This window comes from Stenella coeruleoalba, assembly GCF_951394435.1.
Source record: "Stenella coeruleoalba genome assembly, chromosome: 20".
Taxonomy (NCBI): domain Eukaryota; kingdom Metazoa; phylum Chordata; class Mammalia; order Artiodactyla; family Delphinidae; genus Stenella; species Stenella coeruleoalba.
The window spans coordinates 45205590-45231112 of record NC_137166.1 but is presented as its reverse complement, the minus strand read 5'-3'; the positions used below and the strand labels follow the sequence as shown (position 1 = coordinate 45231112).

At 52.8% G+C, this 25523-nt stretch overlaps 1 protein-coding gene across 10 annotated transcripts in view; it reads right to left on the bottom strand.

Moving 5' to 3' along the window:
- The window catches only part of SIPA1L3 (signal induced proliferation associated 1 like 3), a 236409-nt gene that overhangs the window by 21916 nt on the left and 188970 nt on the right, over positions 1 to 25523 (bottom strand). For all 10 annotated transcript variants that reach the window (XM_079907721.1, XM_079907722.1, XM_079907730.1 and 7 more), the window contains 4 exons: positions 24677 to 24804; positions 19288 to 19406; positions 16281 to 16708; positions 3761 to 3982 (listed from right to left, as the gene is read on the bottom strand). In XM_079907721.1, coding sequence (XP_079763847.1) covers positions 3761 to 3982; positions 16281 to 16708; positions 19288 to 19406; positions 24677 to 24804 — 897 coding nt within the window. The remainder of the gene's footprint in view (positions 1 to 3760; positions 3983 to 16280; positions 16709 to 19287; positions 19407 to 24676; positions 24805 to 25523) is intronic.

Sequence of the window (25523 nt, the reverse complement as noted above, 5' to 3'; positions counted from 1 at the left end):
ATAAGTTATGCAAATGAGTTCTTTTGCCTTGGGATAAAATTTCAGCAACAGAATTACAGATTAAAAAAAAAAAAACCTTTTAGCCTCAAATAATTTAGCTGGAAGTAAAGACAATGTTTTCTGGAAAACTAGGTTAGGTGACTCAGAAGTGTCTTTAAACGACAAAGATATTGTCTCCAAAATGCTCAGGGAGAGTTTGAATAAAACAGCTTTCCGAAATGGGAGCGTGTGGACAAAAGCATGAATTCTAAATTAACATGTTATTTTATGCATGTGATTTTAAAAATGTATCTGTAACTAAATTAATAAACATAAGAAACCATGAACCTATTTTGTGTCCCCCCAGTATTTTATATATTTAGTTTACATGTTTACACAACACACATACATATGTAAAAAGCCTTCTTTGGATTTTATGTTGGGAAAGGGGGGGCTGCTGTTTCTTTACAGCTGTCATGTATCCAGGTATGTTTTCTGAGTGCCTACTGTGTATGTGCTAGGCCCTGGATGGGGCTCGGGTGTCTCTGCTCTCCCAGAACCCTCAGTCCGGTGGGCTGACAGGGAGGGAGCAAGTCTCTAGGAAACGACTGCCTGATGTGTCCTGCGACAGAGGCTGAGGAAGGGAAGAAGCGTGGGGTCAGTGGGAGGGATAAGCCTGGTGTGGGGGATGGGAGAGCTTCTTCGAGGACGGCGTGTCTGTGTTGAGACCTGAGGGGTGGTGTTACGGGTCCCCCAAGCAAAAGAGATGTTGAAGTCCTAACCCCTAGTGTCTCAGAAGGTGACCTGATTTGGCAATAGGGTCTTTACGGAGGTCATCAAGGCGAAATGAGGCAATTAGGATCGACCCTAATCTAACGACTGGTGTCCTTATAAAAAGAGGAGATGTGAACACAGAGACAGGCACACAGGGAGAAGGTCACGTGAACACGAAGGCAGGGGTTGGGGTGATGCACCTACATGCCTAGAAATCCCCCAGATTGCCAGCAAGTCAACCAGAAGCTGGGAGAGAGGCGTGGAACAGAGCTTTCCTCGCAGCCCGCAGAGGGAACCAACCCTGCTGACACCCTGACTCCGACTTCCAGCCTCCAGAACTCTGGGAAAATACATTTCTGCTGTTGAGCCACTTGGTCTGCGGTACTTTTTTTTTTTTTTTTTTTTGCGGTACGCGGGCCTCTCACTGTTGTGGCCTCTCCCGTTGCGGAGCACAGGCTCCGGACGCGCAGGCTCAGCGGCCATGGCTCACGGGCCCAGCCGCTCCGCGGCATGTGGGATCCTCCTGGACCGGGCACGAACCCGTGTCCCCTGCATTGGCAGGTGGACTCTCAACCACTGCGCCACCAGGGAAGCCCTGCGGTACTTTTTTATGGCAGCCTTAGCAAACTACAGATGGGCAGGAGTGAGCCAGGTGGGGCTGGGGGGGACCCGGGCAGGAGGAACAGCACACACACCAGGGAAGGCCAGGGGAGCTGCCCTCATGGAGGAGCACAGTGGGGTCAACAGGGCCTGACCCTCCGGCCACCCTGAAAAGTGGGAGCCTTACTGTATTTTTGGGGTTACAGTGAGAATGAAGTGAGATATGAGTCTCATACCTTCCATTCACTGACGGAGCACCCACACAGTGCCAGGTGGCTACAAGTCAAGACAGAGTCACCTGTTTTCCAGTGGGAGAAATGAGCAGTGGAACAGAGACCAGTGATAGAATGACGGCAGGGGCTACAGAAGGCTGGGAAGGCCCGTCTGAGGAGGTGGCATTGGACCAAACCCCTCCCCTCCCCGAGACAGCCACAAGATGTGGGGAAGAGCATTCCAGGGACCAGAGAGAGCCAGTGCAATGGCCCTGAGGTCAGCCTGTACTTGGCAAGTCTGAGGAGTGGGGAGAGGCCAGGTGGCTGGAGTGGAGTGAGTGCAGGCGAGAGTGGGAGGGGATGAGGGCAGAGGGGTGACGGGGCGGGTCATGCAGGGTCCAGGTGGCATTTTAGGCAAAGCACACGGTGCCCTAGTGCCTGGTACGATGTATGTGCTCTGTAAATGTGAGCCTTCATCATTAATCCTGGGAGTGGGGCAAGCCACTGGAGGTTTAAATCAGGGGAGCGAAGGATCCAAATCTAGTTTTCCGGGTGCCCCCAGCTGTTAGTGAGGTGCGTGAACTGGATTCTCAGCTTGCTTCCCTGCCCACATCTCCAGGGATCCCGTTTCTGTCTCCTGACACCTCTCTCCTTAGGAGCTCTGTGCCAGCACACATCTGAATGGCCCCAACCAGGTCATGAAAGAGGACATCACCGAGAACAGGATGGGGGAGGGCAGATCCCCCCCCAACCCAACTGAAGAGGAGCCTTGGCCCGAGCTTCCTAGGCTCTGATCCAAGCTCCGTCCCTTCCCAGCTCTGAGCCTCTGGGCCTCAGGTGCCTCATCAGTAAAACTGGACGAATAACAAACAGGTCCACCTCCCGGAGCTGTTGTTGAGGAGGATTCGGTGAATAAATTCACGGACGAGAGCTCGGAACCGAGACTGGCACACAGTGAGTACGCGATAAATGTTCGGTATCATCACGTTCTAACTTGGAAACACAAAAACCCTGTCTTCACTGATGACTCCTCTGCTCTCTCTCTCGCTTCACAGCAAAATGCCGCAAACCAGCTGCCTCCTGTGCTGCCCGGCCTTCTCTCCCGCACCCTGCAGTCACCTCTGTGAGGCTCAACCGACGCTCAGTTCCCGGGCTCGTCCCGCTGACGGCTCACAGTCGTCACCCCGGGCTCCTCCTCGTATGAACACTGAGGGGTCTCAGGCTGAGTCCTACACCTCCCTTCCTCTCCAGCCTCGTGCCTTTATGCTGACGACGCCCAGATTTCTCTCTCCAGCCTGACCTCTCCCCCGAGCTCCAGACTCCTTACCCGACTGCCTCCTCCACGTCTTCTAGTTGCAAACTTAACCTGTCCAGGACTGAGCTCTGAGCTCCCCTGAGCCTCCTCCCCACTCAGTCCCCGTCTCAGCCTGAGGAGAGTCCATCCATCCTTCAGGCTGCGAGACCTGGGATCATGTTCAACCTCATTTTCTCTCACACCACAGCCAATCTGCCAGCAAAGCCTGCCTGCTCCCACGTCAGAGAATCTTTCCTGAAACCGCCCCCTTGACCCACCCTGACCTCCATCCTGCTCCAGGCCCCTCGTCTCCTGCCTGGACCATCGCAGCAGCACCTCGCTGGTCTCCCTGCCCCACGCAGGCCGTGCTCCGCACGCAGCCACAGGGACCCTGTGGACACCCAACTTAGGTCATGTCCCTCCTCTGTTCCAGATCCTCCCGCGGCTCCCCCTCACTCACAGCAGACGCCCAGGCCCTTATGTGGGGCCCACAAGACCCTCCCAGTCTGTGTCCATCGCCTCTCTGACCTCACGTGCTCACATGATCCCAGCCACACTGGCCCTCCTCCAGCAGACCAAGCATGCTCCTGCCTCAGGGTCTGTGCAGCTGCTGTTCCCTCTGCCTGGAACAGCCTTCATTTACATGCCACACAGTGCTAGCCACCATCTGACCTGCTGCATGCTTTTCTTAGTTACCCTATTTGCTGTCCGCCTCCCCAAAAGGCATCGTCAGCTCCCCGAGCTGACAGGGATCCCTGTCCGTCTGTTCACAGTTGTATTCCCAGTGTGTAGACCGGCACGGCGTCCTGATGAATGAGGGAGCGAGGTGTCACCCTCCTCCCCACCCCGAGACGCCCGAGCTCAGCTCCGGCAGTGTCTCACCGGGCGTCCAGGCACTTACTTCTTTGGGTCAGTGAAGGGGAGCGGCCGCGGTGGGGGCTCGTCTGTTCTCTTCCACCCCGTTGGATGCTTGTTGCGCACGGGCTGCTTGGAGAAGAAGGACTTGGGGACAGAGGCGGAGAGCTGGAAGGCGCTGGGCTGGGCCAGCTGTGAGGGCCGCGGGGTCTCTGCGCTGGCCGTCTTGTGAACCTGAGTGGGGTAGCCGGCCCTCGAGCTCATGTCGCTGCAATGTGAAAATGAGAGAAATAAGCCAATTCCATCCCACTTTTTGAAAAACCGATCTGTTTAAATTTCCTCTTGGGAAACAAAACTTCATTCACCCAGGAGAGATACAAGTACTTTACTGCTGTGGAAAATTCCAATACATAGATGTCTACGTGGAGAAAACGTAAAGCTGCCTTCATAGGCCCGATCCCACCCCAGGGATGCCCTTCTAGCACAGCTGGTGCCTCTATGTGAATCTAAAAAGTCACCCCCCGTGGGTGGATGCTCCCACCCCGCCCCAGAGATTCCCTGTCTCCTAGGCACAACCTACACAGCTGAAGGTGGGGGTCCCACCTGCCTGTCTCTGGATGTGACCGTGGTTTACGGCTTGCTCTATTTCCTTCTTAACCCTTTCTTATGATTAAAAACACACGTGGGGCTTCCCTGGTGGCGCAGTGGTTGAGAGTCCGCCTGCCGATGCAGGGGACACGGGTTCGTGCCCCGGTCCGGGAAGATCCCACATGCGGCGGAGCGGCTGGGCCCGTGAGCCATGGCCGCTGAGCCTGCGCGTCCGGAGCCTGTGCTCCGCAACGGGAGAGGCCACAACAGTGAGAGGCCCGCGTACCGCAAAAACAAAAACACACGTGTTGGGAATTCCCTGGTGGTCCAATGGTTGGGACGCAGCACTTTCACTGCTGGGGTTCCTGGGTTAGACCCCTGGTCGGGGAACTAAGATCCCACGAGCTGCATGTTGCAGCCAAAAACAAATAAACAAAGTGCATATAATCAGAAAACAGGAGCTTTTTTTTGAGGGGTGGGAGAATTGTTTTTATATATAACTGGGATTGTGCTAATAACTTGCTCTGTAACTTACGTGTTTCTTTTTTTTTTTAACTTATACCTTGCCACGCCTCTTCATTCAAATATTTTTTGCGCACTACTACACGACGGACACCACTCCAGCTGATCTAATCTAAAACCACAGCTCGATATCCCAAATGCTGGATTCCTGTGAAGTTAATGCTACAATGAACCTCACGCTGTTAACTAGGACCTGACTCGTGGGGACCCAACTGTTGATCCCACTGAGGCGAATCAGCTTGTAAAACTTTTAAATAAAATTCCAATTCCACTTCAAGTAAGAGGTCTTTAATGGGAAAATTAACGTCCTTGGAGCGCAAGTCAATAAATCCTTATTGAAGGTCAATTTAGCAATATTGAAGGGGTGGGATTCTGACTATGGCAGAATGAGGAGATTGGCAAATTCTTTCCCCCAAAGCACAAAATCGACAAAAACAATCATTTCAGCACTCTGGAAACTGACCAAGGGCATGCAAGAATCCAAGTATCGTTTATGCCTGAAAAGCGGAACTTCAGGTAAGAACAGAGGGAATCTGACACTGTGGCCTGGGGGCTCTGCCCAGCTCAGTGAACAGGCAGGTTCTGCCACAGTGGAACCTCTGGGGCTGCATCAAACATATCGAAACATGCTCACTGAGAGTTTCAGAAGGAGAAGAGAGAAAGGGGCAGAAGAAAGGTTTGAAAAAATAATGGCTGAAAACTCCTCAAACTGGACAAAGAAACATTCATCTACACATCTAAGAAACTCCAACACATCCCCACCAGGATCAATATTAAGACATCATCCAGAAAAACAGGTCAAACATTAAGACAAAACCCCTGAAAGCACCAAGAGAAAAGGATTCATCACATACAGAGGAGCACAATACAATTAAGTGCCGACCTGTCACTTGAAACAATGGAATGGAATGATCTTTTCAAAGTGCTGAGAGAAAAAACTGTCAACCAAGACTTTTATGTCCAGCCAAAGTATCCTTCACAAATGAAGGCAAAGTAAAGATGTCCCCGGATAAACAGAGACTCAGAGAATTCATTGCTAGCACATCTGCCTAATAGATAATAAAATAAGTCCTTGGGCCGAAAGGAAATGACTGCAGATGGTGACCTGAATCCATTCGGAGAAAGGAAGGATCCAAGATGGTAAATCTGTGGATTAGAATAAAAAACTCTATAGACTTATGTTTCCTTATTTCTTCTTTAACTTCCTTAAACATAAGACTGTATAAGGCAATAATAAGAACACTATACTGTTGGGTTAATAACACGTATGGATGTAATAATATAGATGACAAAAATAGCACAAAGGAGGGGAAATGGAATGGGGCTATATTGGAAAAAATTCTCCATACTTTATTGGAATTAAGTTAGTATTAATCTGAATTACACTGAAAAGGCACGTACTATAACAACTAAAAAAAAAATAGTCCAAAAAATCAAGAGGAATCCAAATGGTGCCTTAAAATGCATTTATTTAACACAAAAGGCAGCAGTAAAGGAAGAAAAGAGGAGCAAGAAAAACAGTAAACATATAGAAAACAAAGAGGAAAACGGCAAATATAAATCCAATCATTATCAGTAACTTCATTAAACGTGAATGCTGAAACACCCCAATTCTAAGGCAGATTGTCAGACTGGATTTAAAAAAGCAAGCTCTGACTGACTTATATATACTTTCTATAATTCAGCAACATCTACTAACAGGCCCAAGGTTGCACATTGGTGGGGGGATGTCCAGGGAGCCATGGAGCATGTAACATCGGGATTGGACTTTGTCTGGGGTGGTCAGGGGCTTCCCCAACGAGGCAACGGTGTCTGAGCTGAGAACTGAAGGAGATACAGCCTTACTTAGTCTAACAGATCTGACCTCCCAGACATCCACACCACAGAAAAGCCCAAGGATTGTCACTGCAGTGCTGTGTGTAATCAAGAAAACATGGACATGGACTGAATGTCTTTTAACTGGGGATTAATAGATTGTTCCAAGCACATACATATGATCAAAACCTATGCAGCCAGTGCGAAGAATGAGGTCAATTTCTGTTTATGGGTGAGGACAGATGTCTGAGCTACAGTAAGTGGAAAAAAGCCATTGTGTAAAGCATGCTTTTTCTTCTCTTAAAATGTATATATAGGGGGCTTCCCAGGTGGCACAGTGGTTAAGAATCCGCCTGCCAATGTAGGGGACACGGGTTCGAGCCCTGGTCCAGGAAGACCCTACACGTCATGGAGCAACTAAGCCTGTGCGCCACACTGCTGAGCCCGAGCGCCACAACTACTGAAGCCTGCGTGCCTAGAGCCTGTGCTCCGCAACAAGAGAAGCCCGCGCATGGCAACAAAGAGCAGCCCCCCCCAGCTCGCCGCAACTAGAGAAAGCCTGCAGGCAGCAACAAAGACCCAACACAGCCAAAAATAAATAAATAAATTTATTAAAAAAAAAAGTATGTATACTATATGATTACTGGGCTTTTTTGGGGGGATCTTTTTATGAAAAGGAAATGTACACTTTTTTCCTCCACTGTGGGTCATGAAATCAACTTAGTGGATCTTGACTGTTACTAAGAGGAAAATAAAAAAGAAATAGACTAGAATGAAAAACTTCAGTGCACCTCTTGTGAGGTAAGGATAAGTGGTTTTGTGAAACCTTATTCTGGATGTCCACGCTGGATTGTAGTATAAGATGCTTTTCCTGTTGTGGGTAATGGCCAAAAATATGTGAAAGATCTGGGCTGGTACAGGTTTGGAGAAAAATCTCTGGGGGAGTGTACACTAACTGATTACCTCTGGAGATAGTAATGATGGGGGAAATGAAACCATATAAAAGGTGCAGGATAGGAAGGAAGTGTCCTCTGACACCTCAGTCTCCTTCGAGGCAACCTTGCCCCTCCCCCTTTCTTCTTTTTCCACAGAGAGCCTAGTACGCACAAGCACAACCTTCCTTCGTAACATAAATGGCAGCCTATCCTGAGCTTGTTCTGCACCTGGCTTTAACCTTAACACGGCGCTCTGGAGACTTCTCCGTGTCAGTCCACACAAGCCCCTCTCCCTTCAACAGCTGCAGAGGGCCCACTCTACGAATATATCCTAATTGATTTTAACCCTAACTTTTACTTTCTACGGTATGTATTTCTCTACCTTGTCATCAGGCATGTTCAGCTTTTACGAGCTGAGAGAAACAAGAGATGATTGAAAAAAAAAGGAAGGGAATAAGATGAACACGCTTTGCCTCTGTGTCTGCCAGCTGGCTCCAGCCATTGCCTCTTTTGGGAGGGGTTCGCCCTCTCCTCAGGCCTGTGGCCGGCACTGGGTGTCATGCTAATCCCATTACCCTGTAAAGGAAGGCTGACTGTCCTCATCCTTAAGGAAGGTGACCTGGCTGGCACCCAGCCCAGGGCACAAATCCTGAATGGCTGCCGCCACTTGTCTGCAATGGGTCTGGGGTAGGTCTGCGATCTACTTCTGGCCAGTGAGACATCAGGTGTGTGAGTGTGGACTGTGTGCTAGGGGACTTCTGGGGAAGATTTCTTCACTAGAAAACTAACACAGACCACTTGCAGCAAATATCCCCTGTTCTTCCACTGGACACTGTGACTCTCTGGTTGAATGACAGCCACTTTGAGGCTGTGAGGGGAGCCAGTCTATAGGAGTCCTCAAGTCAATGAATTACCCAGTCGTGGGGCCCTTCCTACCTTGTGCCTTCACGTTCTGAGAGATAACAGACTTCCTCCCATTGAGCTGGGATTTCTTGTTGCTTGGAGGCAAAGGCATTCCCGTGACTTCCCCTGTTTTCAACCTCTACCAACCTCAGGAATGGCTGGTGTCCCCCACACAGTAGGGCAACAAAAAACTATTCTGAATATGCTGTGCCTCTTGACCCGGCCCTCTGAGGTGGGCGCCCCTTCTCACACGTCCCCTGGACCACGAGTACAGGGTGGAGCTCTTACCCCACCTGCCAATCACTTTCCTTCTGAAGCACCGGTGAGGCCAGGTGCCCTCCCCGGGCCTCAGCTTGAAACACGAAGCAGCACCTCGTGGTGGATGAGAACATGGGCCATGCTGCTCCCCTGACACACTGTGCTCTTTGCTCGAGCCTCTTCCCCTCAGTGAGCCGCGGTTTCCTCCTCTGAGAATTGAGGCAATGACAGCACCTGCCTCACAAGATCATTATGTGCACGGTGCTCAGCACAGGCCCGGGCACCGGGGCGTGCTCCCCGAGCTGCAGATATACAGGGACGTGGTGCGTCCAGGGGCTAAAAGCCTGGGCTCTGGGCTCAGCCAGGACTGGCGGGGGCGGGGGGCATCCTGCTCCGACCCCACCCTCACCCAGAGAGGCTGTGCGTTTAGCTGTGTTGTATCTCAGAGGAGCAGTTAAGATTTTGTTGGAGTAAAAGGTTCTGTGGCTTACAAAAAAAAGCTAAAAAACTGTAGGCTGGATGGAGAAATCGCACAGCTGCCTGGGCATGCGTGATGCTTTGGTCTCTTCACCCCCAGGGACGCTGATGGGTGGGCCCAGGGTGGGCAACAGGCACAAAGGGAGCTGTGCCCTTGCCTTTAGGAGGAAGAGCAGTGACGGAGCAGGTGGCAGTGATGGTGGTGACCGCGCTGAGCCTGTGAACACGGCCAGGCCCTGTTCTAAGCATCTCACAGGCATCACTTCATCTAGTTGCCCCAGCAACCCCACGAGGCAGAAGCTACCACCTCCCGCAAGTTCCATGTGGGGAAACCGAGGCCCAGAGAGATTAAATAACTTGCCCCCAATAACATAGCTGGCCAGGGATACAGCCAGGATACAAAGCCAGGCAGTGTGGCTCAAGAGACACTGTGTTTAACCACCAACCTATACTTTCAATGACAACGGTAGTCATGATAAATACACAATACATGAAAATAAAACCAAACAGCAGCTGATATATGTGGACCAGCTATGTCTCAGGCCCTGTGCTAACTACTTTAAACACATGGTGTAGGTTCATCTTCGCAGCCTTGGACCACAGAGCGCATCTTCACCCCCATTTTACAGAGGAGGAAACTGAACCTCAGAGGAACTAAGGAGCCTGGTGGAGATCACACCGTTGGTGAGTGGTGGAGCTGTGACCTGGACACAGGCAGCCAGAGGCCAGAGGCTGGGAAATCACACTGCTCACCCAGGTAACCCCAGGTGGGCCCCTGTGGGGCCTTAACTGCTGGACTGATCTCGCCCTCTCTCCCAGGTGTCTGGCAGGGGCGTGAGAGTTGAATCAGTCCCTGCACATGGCTGGAATTATCAGGCTCAGTGTAGGAGCCATATGCAGCAACATTCTGCCCTGCAGCCTGTGAGCAAAAACAGTAGGTCTTCAGGAGGTGGAAGCAGAGATGACATGGGAGAAAAACTCACTGGCACAAAATCGATGCGGAATCCAACCACCACCGGCCACCTCCACCAACCACCGTGCACCTGTATCGTCACAGCGGCCTCCTCCTGCCCTCGCCCCAAACACAGCCAGAGGGAGGCTGTGAATGCCTGAGTGCAACCACCGCCCTCCTCTGCTCAGGGTGAGTCAGAGCTCTCCCCTGGTCCACAAGGCCCCACACCATCTGTGCCGACCCCTCTCTGCCCTCAGATCCTCCCACTCTGCCTCTTGCTCACGCTGCTCTGGCCACATGGAAGCTGTTCCCCAAACACACCAGAAACCTTCCCACCTCAAGGCCTTTGCACTCCTCCCTGCCCCAGCCCCAAGATCTCTGCAAGGTTCCCTCCTTCCCTTGAGTTCCTGGAGATGGCCTGCGTTCCTCTTCCCAAGCTGACTGCGACTCTCCGAGTAGGTCTGTTGCGTGACCCCGGCTTCCTAGCCAACAGAGGTGGGGTTGGCCCCAGTGGATGCCAAGGCCCTCACATCACCTTTCAGGGCTATGCGCCCAGAAGGGTATCCCGGAGACCGCAGCCCCACCCACGGAAGCAAGGCCACGTGCTTCCTGCCTGCCTGGGAACACCCGGCGATGTCGGCTCCACATGGGGCGGAGAGCCTCTCAGTGCCTTTAAACAGCTCTTGACAAACTGCTCAGGAAGCCCAGGAAGCTTTGGAGTGTATGCTGCCTCGAGAGAGGGCGGGGGGGGTGGGTGGGGGGCAGGTGGCTGCCCGCCTGGGATCACTCAGCCCATCGCGATGCCCACAGCAGGCACTGGCGCCTGGCACTGTGCCTGGAAGCCGGGCTCCCATGACGAACGTCTCGGGGGAGAGTCTGTGAAGTCAGTGGAATCATCCACGGGCACAAGCTGCTACAGGCTGCGGTGGCTTCCACGGAGAGGGCTGCAGCGCAGGGAGGGAGTGGGTAGGGGATTTGGGCATGGCAGGGCCCATCCCTTTCCTGGCAGTCCTCGCACTATGCCGGTGAACTCAATCCCCGCCCACCCCTGAAACAGTCCACTTTCCCCCGAGTAGCCCAGGGTGATCTACTTAAAACATAAGCCAGATTATGTGCTCCCATGGCTCCCACGTCCCTCAGAATCAAATCCCAGCATCCGCCCGTGGTTGGTAAGCCTGCCAGAGCTGGGCCCCTGCCCACCTTGCAAATCAGACCTCTTGACTTCCTTTGGCCTGTCTGGCCACCAGAGCATTTCCAGAGCACTGCAAACGAGTTTACCTTCAGGGCCTCAGCATTTGCTATTTTCCCTGCCTGGATCACTTCCATGCTTCCTGCAAAATATCACCTCCTCCTAGAGGCCTTCTGGGACCTCTGCCCGGTTTGGTTTTCTCCCCAGACCTTATCTCCACCTGGCATATTAATATTACACGGTTGCTCAGTTGTCTGTCTGCCTCACTCTCTCTCCAGGAGAACATCAGCTCCACAAAAGAGGGCTCGACTTTGCCCCCTTCTGTATCGCCGTGTTTGGAACGGTACCCGGCACACAGTGGGTGCTTTGGTGTCAGGGAATGTGAGAATAACATTCCTCTCAGGCCTGCCCAGCCCTGCTCTCCTCTTCTCTCTCAAGAATCTCAACATTCCCCATCTGCAGCAGCCTCCCGACACTGCAGCAGACACTGTCCTGGACTCTTGCCTCCCTCCCTCCTTAGGTCCTGGTGCTGCCACCTGCTGACACATCCACAGTTGCTCTGTCCTCTAGTCAAGGTCCCCTTCCTTCTCACTCACATCTCGGCCTCAGACCCATCCCTGAGACTTCTGCAATTGCGCCTCCAGCACCATCTTTCAAAACATCTATCTCCCTGCATTATCCTTTCTGCTGAAGCCTTTCCTTGCTGCCCACAGCTCTTAGGATCAAATCCAAACTCTGTAATGTGGCTGACAGCGCCTTGCGTGATCTGGTCCCTGCCAACCTCCCATCAGCTGCCCCCCTCAATTTCTATACTTGACCCAAGGGGCCTGTGTTCAGTGACCTGATGGCACCCACCCTCCTCCCCACCCCAGGGCCTTTGCACATGCTACTCCCTCTCATAGGGATGCCTTCTCCACACATCATCTTTCCTTTTTCTCTTTTAAAGAAAACATTGTAAAATAGCCCACATAGAACAAAGTGTACAAAACATGTATGTACAATTTAACAAACACTTACAAAGCAAACACCCACATAACTGCATCAAGAGTATATCATCGGTCCCCCTGAAACCACTTCACCTGCTCCCTCCTCCTTATCCCTCTCATCTGTGGCAGAAATGACACCTCCTCAGGGGAATTATCCCTGCCCCCCAACCCCCCGCCTAGATTAGACACCCCCTCCAGCCCCTGCACCACATCCACTCTCAGATCCCAGGAGGTCTCCCTTGAAGGCTTTCCCCTAGCATAATTGATTCATTGCTTTTGTAATTATTTGCTTGCTGTCTCCCCTGGCACCCTGTCAGTGCCAGGACGGCCGGGGTCCTCTGCGGCAGAGGGCTGAGCATTCAGTAGGCGCCTTCTGTATGAACGAACGCAAAGTGCTGGGCTACAAAGGGCCTGGAAGTAGACACAAGGGCAGCTATGGAGCGCTTGTGCCTCTCTTTGGGGAGCCAAGGCTGGGCAGCAGGTTGTCATTCCGGCTCGGCCCCAGGGAATGGACGGATGACAGCAGATGCACAGGGTTGCTGGGCTGCCCTGAGCAAGGGGCAGTGTGGCTAGCGGCAGGCAGAGGCACGTGTGGGCACAGGTGCTCAGTGACCTGCTGGGAACTTGTACCTACTGAGCACAGGTGCTCAGTGACCTGCTGGGAACTTGTACCTACTGAGATGGGAAGATTCTGGGAGGACTGGCAGGGTGAGGTGGGACTTGCACATCTTCTCTGCCTAGAACACTCTGCCCTCCTAGTTTCCAGTAGCTTACCCTCTTTCCTTTAGGAAAGCACCTCCCATACTGGGTCAGGCCCCTCCTTTGGGCTCCCACACCCTGAACGCTTCCCTCACCCTGGCCCTGACCACTATGGGCTGTCACTGTCTGGGGAGGGATATGTCTCCCCCATTGACTTTGAGCCCTCACTAAGGCCCTGGCGCTGTCCCTAAATAAAGTGCTGATGCTCAGGTTCTTAGGTAAGACAGAGTCAGGCTTTTAGTTAGGGACAGCGTCAAGCTTTAGTTAGGGACAGCTCAGGCCATTAGTTAGAAACAGCTCAGGTCCTTAGTTAGGGACAGCATCAAGGCCTTAATGACAGAGTCAGGGCCTTTCTTACGGACAGCGTCAGAGTTTTAGTTAGGGACAGCTCAGGCTGTTAGGGACAGTGTCAGGGCCTTAGCTAGGGACATCGACATGGCCTTAGTTAGGGACAGTGACAGGGCCCCCATTTCACAGATGAGGAAACTGAGGCCCAGAGAGGTTCAGTAATTTGCCCAAGGCCACACAGCCAAGACAAGGCGGTGTGGGGTGGCGCTCAAACCCCAGTGGGCTGACTCTGGAGTCCACGCTCTCATCTACCATGAACACATTTGTTTCTTTAAATCAACTCATTTAATCTTCCTTAATTTGTCCAAGGCAATATCTGTAAAATCAGGGGATGGGTTGATAACACTTTTCCTAATATCCATTTAAAATAAAACATTTTCCTCCCCACACCACCCAAATCACCTCAAGCACCCCATTTTGGGAAATGCTGCTTCACACTAAAGCCTGGTTGCCTAGGAGAAAACTTCAGGAAGCAGCTTTAATGAGTAGATAAGAATGATTTGCAATTAGCATCAATTGTCTGTATGCAAATTAAAGCTCCCAACCGCAGGGCCCTCTTTTGTAGCAGGTTCCTCTCCCATTTTATTCCCTTCATTTCTGGGTTCAGCAAATCCTTCTCTCAGACGCAGAGTAATTTTATACCCACCCCGCTGCCTCAGACATAGTCTACTCCCCAGCACCGCTGCCTTTATATCACAGACTCCAAAACCTTACAGCTACGGAGCCTTACTGACATGGGCCTGTGCCCAACACGGGGCCTACCACAGCCGGGACCTGGGACCCGCAGAGCACTGAGGCCCTCTCGGCGGGCGCACTTTGACATCTGTCTCAGTGATGACCTGATTCTACTCTGTCTCCCTCAACAGATGGTGGGTGAGGTGAGGGCTGGGGGCCTCGTCTGAATTTGCTCGTTACTTCTCCTTAGCTCTCAGCGTAGTCCCTGGGACACAACAAATCCCTGAGAAATATTTGTGAATGAAATGAATGGATAAATAAATGAATGAGCTGTTCAAAAGAGTCCGTGAGTTCAAATGATTAACATCTATCTGTCTAGGGAGGCTGGCTCAGACAGAGACCTAACTCCCTGGGGCACCCTTTCTCTCCACCCTCACCCTTCTCCTGGCTCCTGACTCCAGGGGGACCAGGGCCACAGTGAGGGAAAGCACTGACAGACGGACACTCTCAAATACCGTGGTTTCCAAGTCTGTCAGAGGGTAAGCAGCCCCTTGGTCTTAGAATCTAGTTAAATACTTTAACTTCTACAACAGCTAAACTCCCTCACACTTCTGCATATTTTCCTTTCCGATCAACACCTGTCTCTCCAATATTGGCTTTCGAGTGTCAAGCAGCAGAACCTGAATTTGGTAACAAGAGAACCGCCGCTCGGTCATGAGATCCTTTAAGGAGGTAGGGAGCAGCGCTCAAACCTTCTCAACAGAGCAGGCTGGATTAAAGGGCTTTGCACGGCCAGGCTAGGAACTGCTAGGGAGATTTTTGCTTCACCTTTTTAAAATATATAGATATTTCTGTATAGTCAAAGACCCAAGTCCACTGTGGGTTGTGGTCAAGGAGGTCTGAGGCCACCGCCTGGGTGCACGTGTCCTGTGTGGAGAGAGGCGCAGGTCTGGGGACGGGCCAAGGTGTCAGGAAGCCAAGGGAGATGAAGGCCCCTAATGGAGGTCCTGGACACGGGCTGGGCCCTGCTCAGGTGTGGTCAGGGAGGAGAAAGGAGGTGGTGGCCTCAGGGGTGCACACTGGGGACTGCAGCACAGTAATCCCTGCCTGGGGCCGCAGACCTCTGAGGGGGCCCCTGGACCGGGCTGAGTCCTGTGACGGCAGAACTTTTCCAGGAGGCAGTTCGTGGCTTTCATCACATTCGCAGTGTGTGTGGTCCAGACTCCAGGTTGTTGGTTAGTCAATGCCTGTTCGTTCTCACTTATTACCCTGTCTGCCTCTCTACCAGTGGTTCTCAAAGCGTGGTCCCGGGACCAGCAACATCAGCATCTACACGGAACTCTGTAAAAACGCATACTCTCAGGCCCCACCCAGTAGGTCAGGGGAATCTGTGTTGAACAGCCCTCCAGTGGACTGTCTGGAGACCACACTGCCCTTTACTATGAAGGCTGGAAGGCTAACCCGTGATCTCCCAGACTTCCTTGTAGCTGAGATGGCCATGTGACACTGCCTGCTGAAGGGGGTTCTGGGAAAGCTTTTGCTTTCTCCACAGACATGGAGCTACACAGACGCTGCCGTCTTTCCTCTGTTCTCTGTCCCCATGTCCCCCAGGGGCACCACAGCCATCTGGAGACCAGGAAGTCACAGCCAGCATGAGGAGGGTGATGGAGCAGGAAGACACAGGCTGCTAGGCCTTGAGGCCCTCCCTGAGCTGCTGCTGCACCAGCCCAGCTCTGCCCTCTCTGGACTTCCCAAAAGGGGACTATTAAACCTCTATTTGTTTAAGCCACTGTGGGTCAGGTCTCCTATTACCTCCAGACAAATGCACTCCTAACAGAAACAGTCTGTGGCTCCCAGAAAGTGTAAAAACTACTAGTCTCAGGAGAGAGAAAAGGAAAGAGACTGAGGGTCAGACTGAACCAGAGACAGATGAGACAGCCAGCCAGGGATCTACCTCCCTCTACTGGCATCCTTAAAGGCCAATGGATGGCAGCAGGGGGTGGTCCACAAGTTTCCCAACTCTGTAAGCAAACTAAGGTGCGAGCATTCCCATCTGTGAGCATGTTTCTGGGGAGGGGAACACCACTGTCAGGACTGTGAGGGATGCAGGTGGTGGTCAGGGTCCCCCTGAAGGACTTGGACTAGATTCAGTGTCTTACCTGGACTGCCTCGGTGGGTCGCGGCTGCCCCCAGCCAGGCCTGTAGGGGTGCTGGAGCCTGAGGAGTACAGCTTCGGTCGGTAGCCCTTGTTCTGGCCAGTGACCCCAGGGGCGGGCGAGACCTCCCGACGCCGGTCTGTATGGTGGGACCGCCCGGCAGCCTCGCGCCCGCCTCCACAGAGGCCCATACTTCCCGGGGGCTTGTGTGGCTTGGCCGGCCGAGACGTCTTGGCCAGGGACAAGCAGCTGGGGCTAGAGGTGTAGAGGGTGGTGTCAATGCCACTGTCACTGGAGCCGCCCTTGGAGAGAGGGTCTTGCTCTGGCTCCAGTGGGTCCAGGGGGTCGAACCAGCGATCATCGCTGTGGCTGCTGGATGCGTTGCTGGAGAGGGTATTGCTGCTGGAATGACTGGAGTACTGAGGCTCTCCCTGGAAGGCAGGAGAAGTGTGTCATTCCTAGACTCGGGGTGGGGGGGCGGGGGGCAAACTTCCTTCTCTGGGTCCTCCCTACCCCTAAGTGTGAACCCTGGAGCCGGACAGCTTCGAACTCTGGCTCCCCCACTTACTGGCCTTGCTATCTTGGGCAACTGACTGAACTTCCCTGTGCCTCAGTTTCCACATCTGTAAAATGGGTTGATAATAACCCTGCCCCATGAGGTTGATCAGAGGGATAAATGACAGCACATACGCAACGTGCTGCCCACAGCTTAAGCTGAACACATCTGAAACTGAGCTCCTGGCCTTCCCTCCTGAATTCGCCTCTTGCCTGTCTCACAACGGCACCTCCGTCCTTTCAGCTGCTCCACCCAAGAGCCGTGGAGTCACTCGACGCTGCTTTGGCTCTCACACCCGTATCTAGTCCAACAGCAAATCCTGTCGCCTGAATCTTCGGAACAGATCCAAACCTGCCACTTCTCCTCCCTCTGTGGCTCCCCCCCCCCGCCCCTGGTCCTGTCCACCACTGCCTCCTGCTGGACCATGGCAGGAGCCTCCTCCCTGGTCTCCCAACTCCCTGTCCCTGTCTCCCCTCACCCCTGGCCCCCCATCTGTTCCCTACACGCAGCCAGAGACAGGCTGTGAACACTTGCGTCAGTTCATGTCCTCTCCCTGCTCACTCAGGGGAAAAGCAAGAGTCCTCACCATGGCCTCTGAGGCCCTGTGTGATCCGGTTCCAGGTTCTGGTCTCTAACTTTATCTCCCGCCTCCCTCTTGATCACTCTCCTCGAGCCACACTGGCCTTCTCGCTGTTCTTTGAGTATGCCAGGCACACTGCCCCCTCAGGGCCTTTGCACTTGCTGTTCCCTCTGTCTACAATGCTCTTCCCTCAGATATTTTCATGGGGTGCTCCTTACTTCATCCAAGATTTTGCTTAAAGGTTACCTCCTCAAAGGCCTTCTCTGACCACCTCATCCTAAAGTAGCTGTGCTTGACACTCTTTTCCCTTGACTGTACTTTGTTTTTCTTTCACAGCAAGAATTGGTTCTTACCATTATATAATGAAATCTGTTTCTTTGCTTACTGCTTGTTGCCCCCGCTGGGATGCCAACTTTGTGAGCACAGGGGTGCATCTGCCCTCTTCAACACTGTGGTCCCAATGCCTGGCACACTGTATGGGCCCAGCAAACACCCACTGAATGAATAGATGTGAAGAGACTTCCAACTGCTCACCAAAACTATCTCCTTCTCCTGGGCGTGTACACAGGACTACATTTCCCAGTTCCTCCTGCAGTGACCTGTGGCCACGTGATAAGAGTCCTGGCCAGTGCAATATAGGTAAAAGTGATTTATGTCGGGGCTTCCCTGGTGGCAGAGTGGTTAAGAATCCGCCTGCCAATGCAGCGGACATGGGTTCGAGCCCTGGTCCGGGAAGATCCCACATGCCGCGGAGCAACTAAGCCCGTGCGCCACAACTACTGAGCCCGTGCGCCTAGAGCCTGAGCTCTGCAACAAGAGAATCCACCTCAAGGAACGAGAAGCCTGCACGCAGCAACGAAGACCCAACGCAGCCAGAAAAAAAAAGTGACTTATGCCATTTCCAGGTCTGAGCCACAAAAACCTTCCCTTTCCCTCCTACCCTCATCTGCTGCAAAGAGGCAGGGACCCAGGGGAGGGCTCTGAGGCCCTGAGGGACAGCTACAAGAGGGAGGGAGCCTGGGTTCCCGAATCACCATGTGGAAAGCTGCTCACCGAGTACCCACACTGAATTGTTATTTGAAAGGGGAATAAACTTCTATTGTGTGAGGTCACTGAGATCTGGGGGCTGTCTGTTATAGCAGTTAACCTATTGCTATAGATTGAATAGTCTGTGTTCCCCCAATATTCATAGGCTGAATCCTCATCTCCAGTGGGATGGTATTAGGAGGGAGGGCCTTTGGGAAGTGATTAGGTGGTTATGAGGGTAGAGCCCTCATGAATGGGATTATAAAACCGCTATATATTTTCACATATTTATCCTATATATGTTTATATATTCCTCATGAATGGGGTTATAAAATCCATATATGTATTTATATCCTTATAAAAGGGAGCACAGAGAGCTCCCTTCACACATGAGGTGGAGGGAAGGCCGTCTGTGAACCAGGAGGCAGGTTCTCACCAGACGCTGAATCTCCCTGCGCCTTGACCTTGGACTTCCCAGCCTCCAGAACTGTAAGACATAAATTTCTGTTGCTCATCAGCCACCCAGCCTGTGGCATTTTTCTTACAGCAGCCCGAGCTGGTGAAGACACCTACCACAGCTGAGGTAATGAGGAAACTGTGGCTTCAGGGGCTGAAGGTCTTTGCTCAAGATGACGTGGATGGCAGGGGCTGGAGCCAGGATGTGCGCCTGGCTGGGTCTAACTCCAGACCAGGCATCTCGCCCCTCTGCTGGAGCAGAAGCGGGCAGAGGTGGAGCATGTGCTCATGTGCGCTGCTCAGAGGCCCACACCCAGGTGAAGCCGCCCAGCCCTAGGCAGTCAGGGCGGGTAAGGTGGCCCCCGGGGTTGGCAGGCGGGGCCCAGACTCACCTTGGAATGCCTGTTGGGGGAATCTTTGCCTGCTGTGTCCTGCCTGGAGGTGTGCTTGCTCCCGCTGCTTCCAGTCATGGCCGAGAGCCGGGCCTGGGCGGGCACATGCCACAAAGGCTCTGCATTAAGACAGGAGACACACCAGTGGTCAGAGATGACTCAGGCTCTGGCCCAAGTTCACCCAAAGAATCTGGTCCTTAATGTGGTTGCATGGTCCCACCCCTCTGCCAGCTTGTCTGCTCAGCTCACACACGGCCACGACCCCCATCAACTCATGTCTTGGGGCCTAACAACACTCGGTAACAGAATGTTTACTGAGCACTTACCGTGTGCCAGGCACCATTCTAGTGCTTGACATGCGTTAAGTTCGCGAAGCCCTCCAACAGCCCTCCACCCACAAAGGAGCTTGAGCACCTTTTCATCCTTACTGGCCATTTGCATTTCCTATTTTGTAAATTACTTGCTCATATCCTTTACCCATTTTTCTATGAGACTGACCGTCTTTTGGTGAATAAGATTCTTTATGTAACCGAGGTCGCATTCCTTTGTTGCTTAAACGTGCGTAGCTTTTTTTGGTTAAATTAAAGTGGAATCATAATAAGCAATGTCTCACAACTTGATTTCTTACTTTACAAATAAATAATACTTACACTTGCTTTTTGCTCTGTATCTTCATAATACATCTTCACATAAGTTAACTGAACATGAAGTTACCTTATTTTTAATAGCTGCACAGTATTCCATCATGTGAATGGACATCAATGATTTAACCAGTTTCCTGCTGATTGGACATTCCGGTTATTTTCGATTTTTCTTAATGTTCTTGTGGCCTTCCCTCTATACCCAACTTTGAGCAAGTGTGGAATTATGCTTGGGACAGAATTCTCTAAGTGGAATGGCTGGTTCAAAGGTGAAACAGGTTTAAAATCATGATGGCTGGTGTGGGTGTAAATTAGTCTAAATTCCCAAGGCTAGCCAGTGTGCCTGAATGGAGCATCGGATCTTAAAAAAACACACAACCCCGGTGGAGGGCTAGTTGGTATCTATCAAACTTGCAAATGCACTAACAGAGGACCCAAACCCAGGCGGTCTAACACCAGAGCCCACAATTTTGATCAGTGCTGAATAATTATAATAACGATAATTATTATTAAGCACACGTCTGTATCAGGTATTACTATAAGTGCTTTGCACGCATTACCTTGCTACATCCTCTCAGTGATACTGTGAGGTGGATATTAGGACCAGTGTAATAGATGAAAGAGAACATTAAGACTCAGAGAGGTTAAGTAACTGGTCCAAGGTCACAAAGTAAGAAAGAGCTTCAGACCTGTGCTCTCAACCCCTGTACCCTCTCTGTGCTTCCCCAATAATGACAACTCCAGTGACAGTGCAGAGTGAGTGCTCGAGAAGCAGAAGTCGTCATTCCCTTCGTGATGGGCTGGGTCCTGTGCCGAGGGCTGGGCAGGTGTGATCCCACTGGACCCCGAAAGCACCCTGCAAGGAGAGACACTTAGGGTGTCCGCCACAGCAGAGGGACCTGAGGCTGGGAGAGAGGAGGTCACCGCCAAGGTCACACAGCCGACTCAGAACTTCTCACCAGGCCTGTCGGAGGCTGAGCTCACAACCATACACACTGCTGCCCCCAGTGCAGCCCCAGAGGGCTCTGGGCCCATGTTCCTGCTGGGGAAGGTGGGCCTGGAGGGCCAGGCACGGCACTCAGGGACACGGCAGAGAGCAGCTTGGCTGGACATTGCCGAGGGTGTCACTGCCCACGTGGCTTTCATTTGGGAACCATGGTCATGAGAGTGGGCGGGCTGGCTGCTTTGTCCACCTACTTTACCTCTACAGACGCTTTTCCTCCCTGGAAGCATCCGACACGCCCAGGAGGCTCTGGTCCCCTGGGAAGTGGGCAGACCATGCCAGGAGACCACATTTCTGCAGAGAGCCAAGCCCATGGCATTCACACCCAGCCTTCTCTACCACCTATGACACCAGTGGCTCCCACACTTCTGTCTCTGGCTGGACCTCTCCCCGTAACTTCAGACTTGTATACGTGGCTCCCTCACACGCCTCCACTGGGTGTCTGCTGGGCACTTCCCACTGGACACGGCCAAAGCCAACTCCTTATCTGGCCCCAAACCTGCATCTCTCATCATCTCCATCCTTTCAGCTGCTCGGGTCAGAAACTGGTTATCATCCTTGAGCATCAGGGAATTCTAACTTTACCTCCAAAGGACCATATCCAGAAACTGCCCATCTCTCCCTCTCCACTGGCCCCACCCTGCAAGAATCTGTAGCTAGAGGGACCCTGTGAACACCCGAGTCAGATCCCATCCCTCCTGTGCTCAGAAGAACTGAGTCCCGTGGTTCTGAGTGAAGGACGGAGTCCCCACCATGCTCTCCCCGTCACCTCCCTGGCCTCATCTCTCACTTATCCAGCCACTCGGCCTCTTTCCTGTTCAACCAACATCACACCCCCTGCTACCTCAGGGTCTGCAACCAGCTCCCTTTCCCTGGAATGTTCTCCTCCCAGTTGGCTCCTCTGCATTCTTCTAGCCTCGCCTAAAATGTGATTTGCTCAGAGACACCCTCACCCCCAGACCCTACCAAGCTCTCTAGGCGCTGTGTTTGTTTCCACTTAATACTCAGCATTATTAGTGAGTATTTATTACTCGGTGCTCCTGCTATTGCCTGTCTCTCCCACCAACTGTCAGCACCAAGAAGGCAGGGGGAGAAAAAAAAAAAAAAAAAAAAAAGAAGGCAGGGGACACGCCTGTCTGGCTCACACTGTATCCCTGGCACCCAGCCTGGCACACATCATTGGTGACGTGTTGAATGAATGGAGGGATGAAGGGCTAGGTTCCTGCCCCTCCTTGGCCGCCCCAGTGTCCCCTTTGTCCCTAGCCCTGCCCTTAGCAGGCCCTGATCCTGGGCCCTTCACCGGCCCTCTGAACTGGGCCCCAGTGACCTTCTGGCGTTCCTGCTTCACTCTTGACACACCTGGGTGGGTGACAGACATGGACGTGGCTGTGAGAGACGTGCTGAAGACACGGCCAGGCACGGGCCTGGGGCAGCTGGTGGCTCTGGGGCCACCTTCCTAACCTGGGTGCGCTGAGGCTTGAGAAACACTCACTCTGTGGTGAGGGACTGTGGTGTTGTCTGTGGGTGATGAGGGTTAAGGAGGGTTCTAGAACCAATAGGTCTTGGTTCAAATCTCAATGAAACTACTCACCAGCAGGGACCTCTGACAAGGGACAACCTTTCTGTGCCTCATCTTCCTCGTTTCTAAAACAGGGCAGTCACGGCACCCAATCTGTCGTGTTCCTGAGATGATTAAACAGGAGGGAGTGTACAGCACCGGAAACCGTACTGCTGTCACTGCAATCACGGTCATCTGACCAGGGCTGGGCACATCCCCACATCCATCGTGGCACCTGATTCCCCCACCCTGGTCTTGAATACATTCTAAACTTTATGACAACTCCTAGACACAGACTGCCCTGATGTGTGTGTGTGCAGGGAGGGGTTAGTCAACTTATAACAAGGTCTCAAGGAAGTGAGAGGGGAGACGAGCTCTAGGGGACAGAAGAGGAAAGAAAGGAGGGACCACGGTGAGCTTCTGTGACTCCTTATTTGGGGCCCATGGTGAATGCTGGAAACATTTCCTTCTTATTCTACACTTTGGTGTAATGACATCGCCAAGCAACGCGTTTCTCTTCGTCTCAACTGGGTGGGGTGGGGGGAAAAGGATGCAAATCTGCCTGTGCTGGAGCAAAGATCACAGACTGCGGGCAGGATCAAACGTGCTGAGGAGAGGAGCGAACCCATGTCTGCAGGTCCCGGAGGCAGCAGCAGTGGCGGACAGTTGGGGGTTGGGGCGATCTGCTTGCCTGCAGTCCAACCGTTGTCCCTGGTTTAAGAGAACCATGGGGCGGGGGTGCTGAGGAATTCTCCTCCAGGCCCCTAATCCTGGGGCAGGCAACCTCTCCCCTGCCCCACAGTGCCCGGGGGAGCCGGTGACGGGCTGCCATGGTCCTCCCCGCCGAGAGCTGCCTGGATACTCTCGAACACCCGCTGCGTGGACACCTCCATCTCCTGCCCCTCTGAGGTCAGCGCTCTCTGACGCTTCACTGATTGTCTTTCTTTTGAACCCACCAATCACCTGCTGGTTCTCACACTTCAAAGGGGCTACAACTTTGTTATGAGGAATCGTGTTTAAGACATTCTTCTAAGTAGTACATGCCCATGATTAATACTTATACATAGAAGAACAGACAGATGAGAAGATGCTCAGTCTCATCAGGCATCAGAAAAATGCAAATTAAAAACACAACATGATACTACTACGTGCCCACTAGGAAGGCTGAAATGAAAAGGCTGGTGAGGACGGAGCACATAGAGCTCTCTCTCTGTCGTTGGTGGGAGTGGTGTAAATGGTTTGGCAGTCTCTTATAAAGTTAAACGCAATCCCACTCCTAGGTATACTCCCTGCAGAAATGTGAGTATGTGTTCATCAAAAGACAGGTATGAGGTATTCCTGGCAGCACTATTCTAAGCAGCCCCTAACTGGAAACCATCCAAATGTCCTTCAACGTTAGACTCAAGCAAGAAATTGTGGGTCATTCAGACAATGGATATGCTACTCAGAAATGGCGTGGCTACACACAACCACGTGGCCGACCCTTACCAACACAATACTGAGCAACAGAAGCCACACACACACACACACACACACACACACACACACACACACACACACAGTGCATCCAGTGGGAGTCTACATTCCATATGCGTGAAGTTCAAAATCAGGCAAGATTAAGTCTGGTCGTGGGAAGCAAGACAGGGGTGGCCTTTGGGGATACTGATTGGGCGGGGCTGGGGCCCTCCAGGAGGCTGGCCAGGTCTGTCTCTTGCCCTGGGTGTGGAACATGGGCGTGTTCACTTTGAGATACGCTATCACACTAGATGCTCCAGATCTGGGCTCGTTTCTCAGCACAGCAGTCGAGAAGCAACACGGGAAGCTTTATGTAACGAGCAGCCTCAGAACGTTGCCGGCTCGGCTCCCCTGAGAGCACCACTTCCAGCCCTTTTCAACGACTTCCCCGGTGGTCCCCACCTCCAAGCCGCACACACACCTGTGCCCTGGCTCCTGGCCGACAGTGTCGGCAGACCCCGTCCGCTGATGCCCTGCCCGGGTGGAGATGGATCTGGCTCACTGGTCCCTGCCGCTCTCCCGGGCGACCTCTCTAATCTTACGTGTGGCACTTACAGCGTTCTTTTGTGTTTTATCCATCACTGACAGGATGAGGGGTGTCACCTGTCACGCTGTGACTAAGAGGTTGTGCAGGGTGAGGCCAGGGGCACAGCTGGCCTGCGGAGACCTTACCTGGCTTCTGGCGCTCCATGGTGCTCTCCTGGCTGGTCAGGCCGCCTGAGGAGGACTCGCCGCTGGACGTCCCGTCGTGGCTGAAGTGGGGATCAAAAGACAGCAGTGGGTGTGGGGCGGCTGTGTACCTGCAGGGGAGTAAGAGGACCAAACACAGGGTGAAGGGCTGGTGTGTCAAAACCAGTGAGACTTCCTCGATGTGGGGTTTTAAATACACGGGAAGCCCCGTGCAGAGGGGAGGCTAGGTGAGGAAGCCTGGAAACGTGCTATTAACTGAGGGTCAGGAGTGAGTTCTGCACGGGAAGCATGCCAGGGAGCCGGTGGTGGCAGGGCGTGTGGGCCAGGTGGGGTCCTCAAGGAAGGAGGGGGCAGAAGGCACCTGGGCAACAGCCCTACCCAGAGGCTCCTCTGGGGTCCCGTTTCTTGGCTGCGAAACGGGGTGAGCTGTCATCAGCAGCCCCCGCCTCCAGGCCTGTCTTGGGCTCCCTTTATCTCTGGTGGAGGAGGGCAGGATAAGGCTGCGTTTGTAGGTGTAGGAGGCCTGGAACCTGGCGGCCTGGTGATCAAACCTCCCCTCGGCCTCTTGCCCAGCCAGGTACAGTCACTCCCTTGCCCTGAGCCTCAGTTTCCCTAGTTGTCAAGAGGCAACTGCAGTAGGTCCTTCCTTGCAGGACGGAATGTCGTCCTGTGTGTCCAGAGCTTAGCCTGAGGCTGACAGGCCGGAACTGTGTATGTCTCTCCGGTGGAGGAAAGAGCTGCAGAGGAGAAGCTGTGGGCTCAGGCTTCAGAACAAGGCAGGTCTGGGCTCAACCCCAGCTCCATCCCTTACTAGCTGCGTGACCTTGGT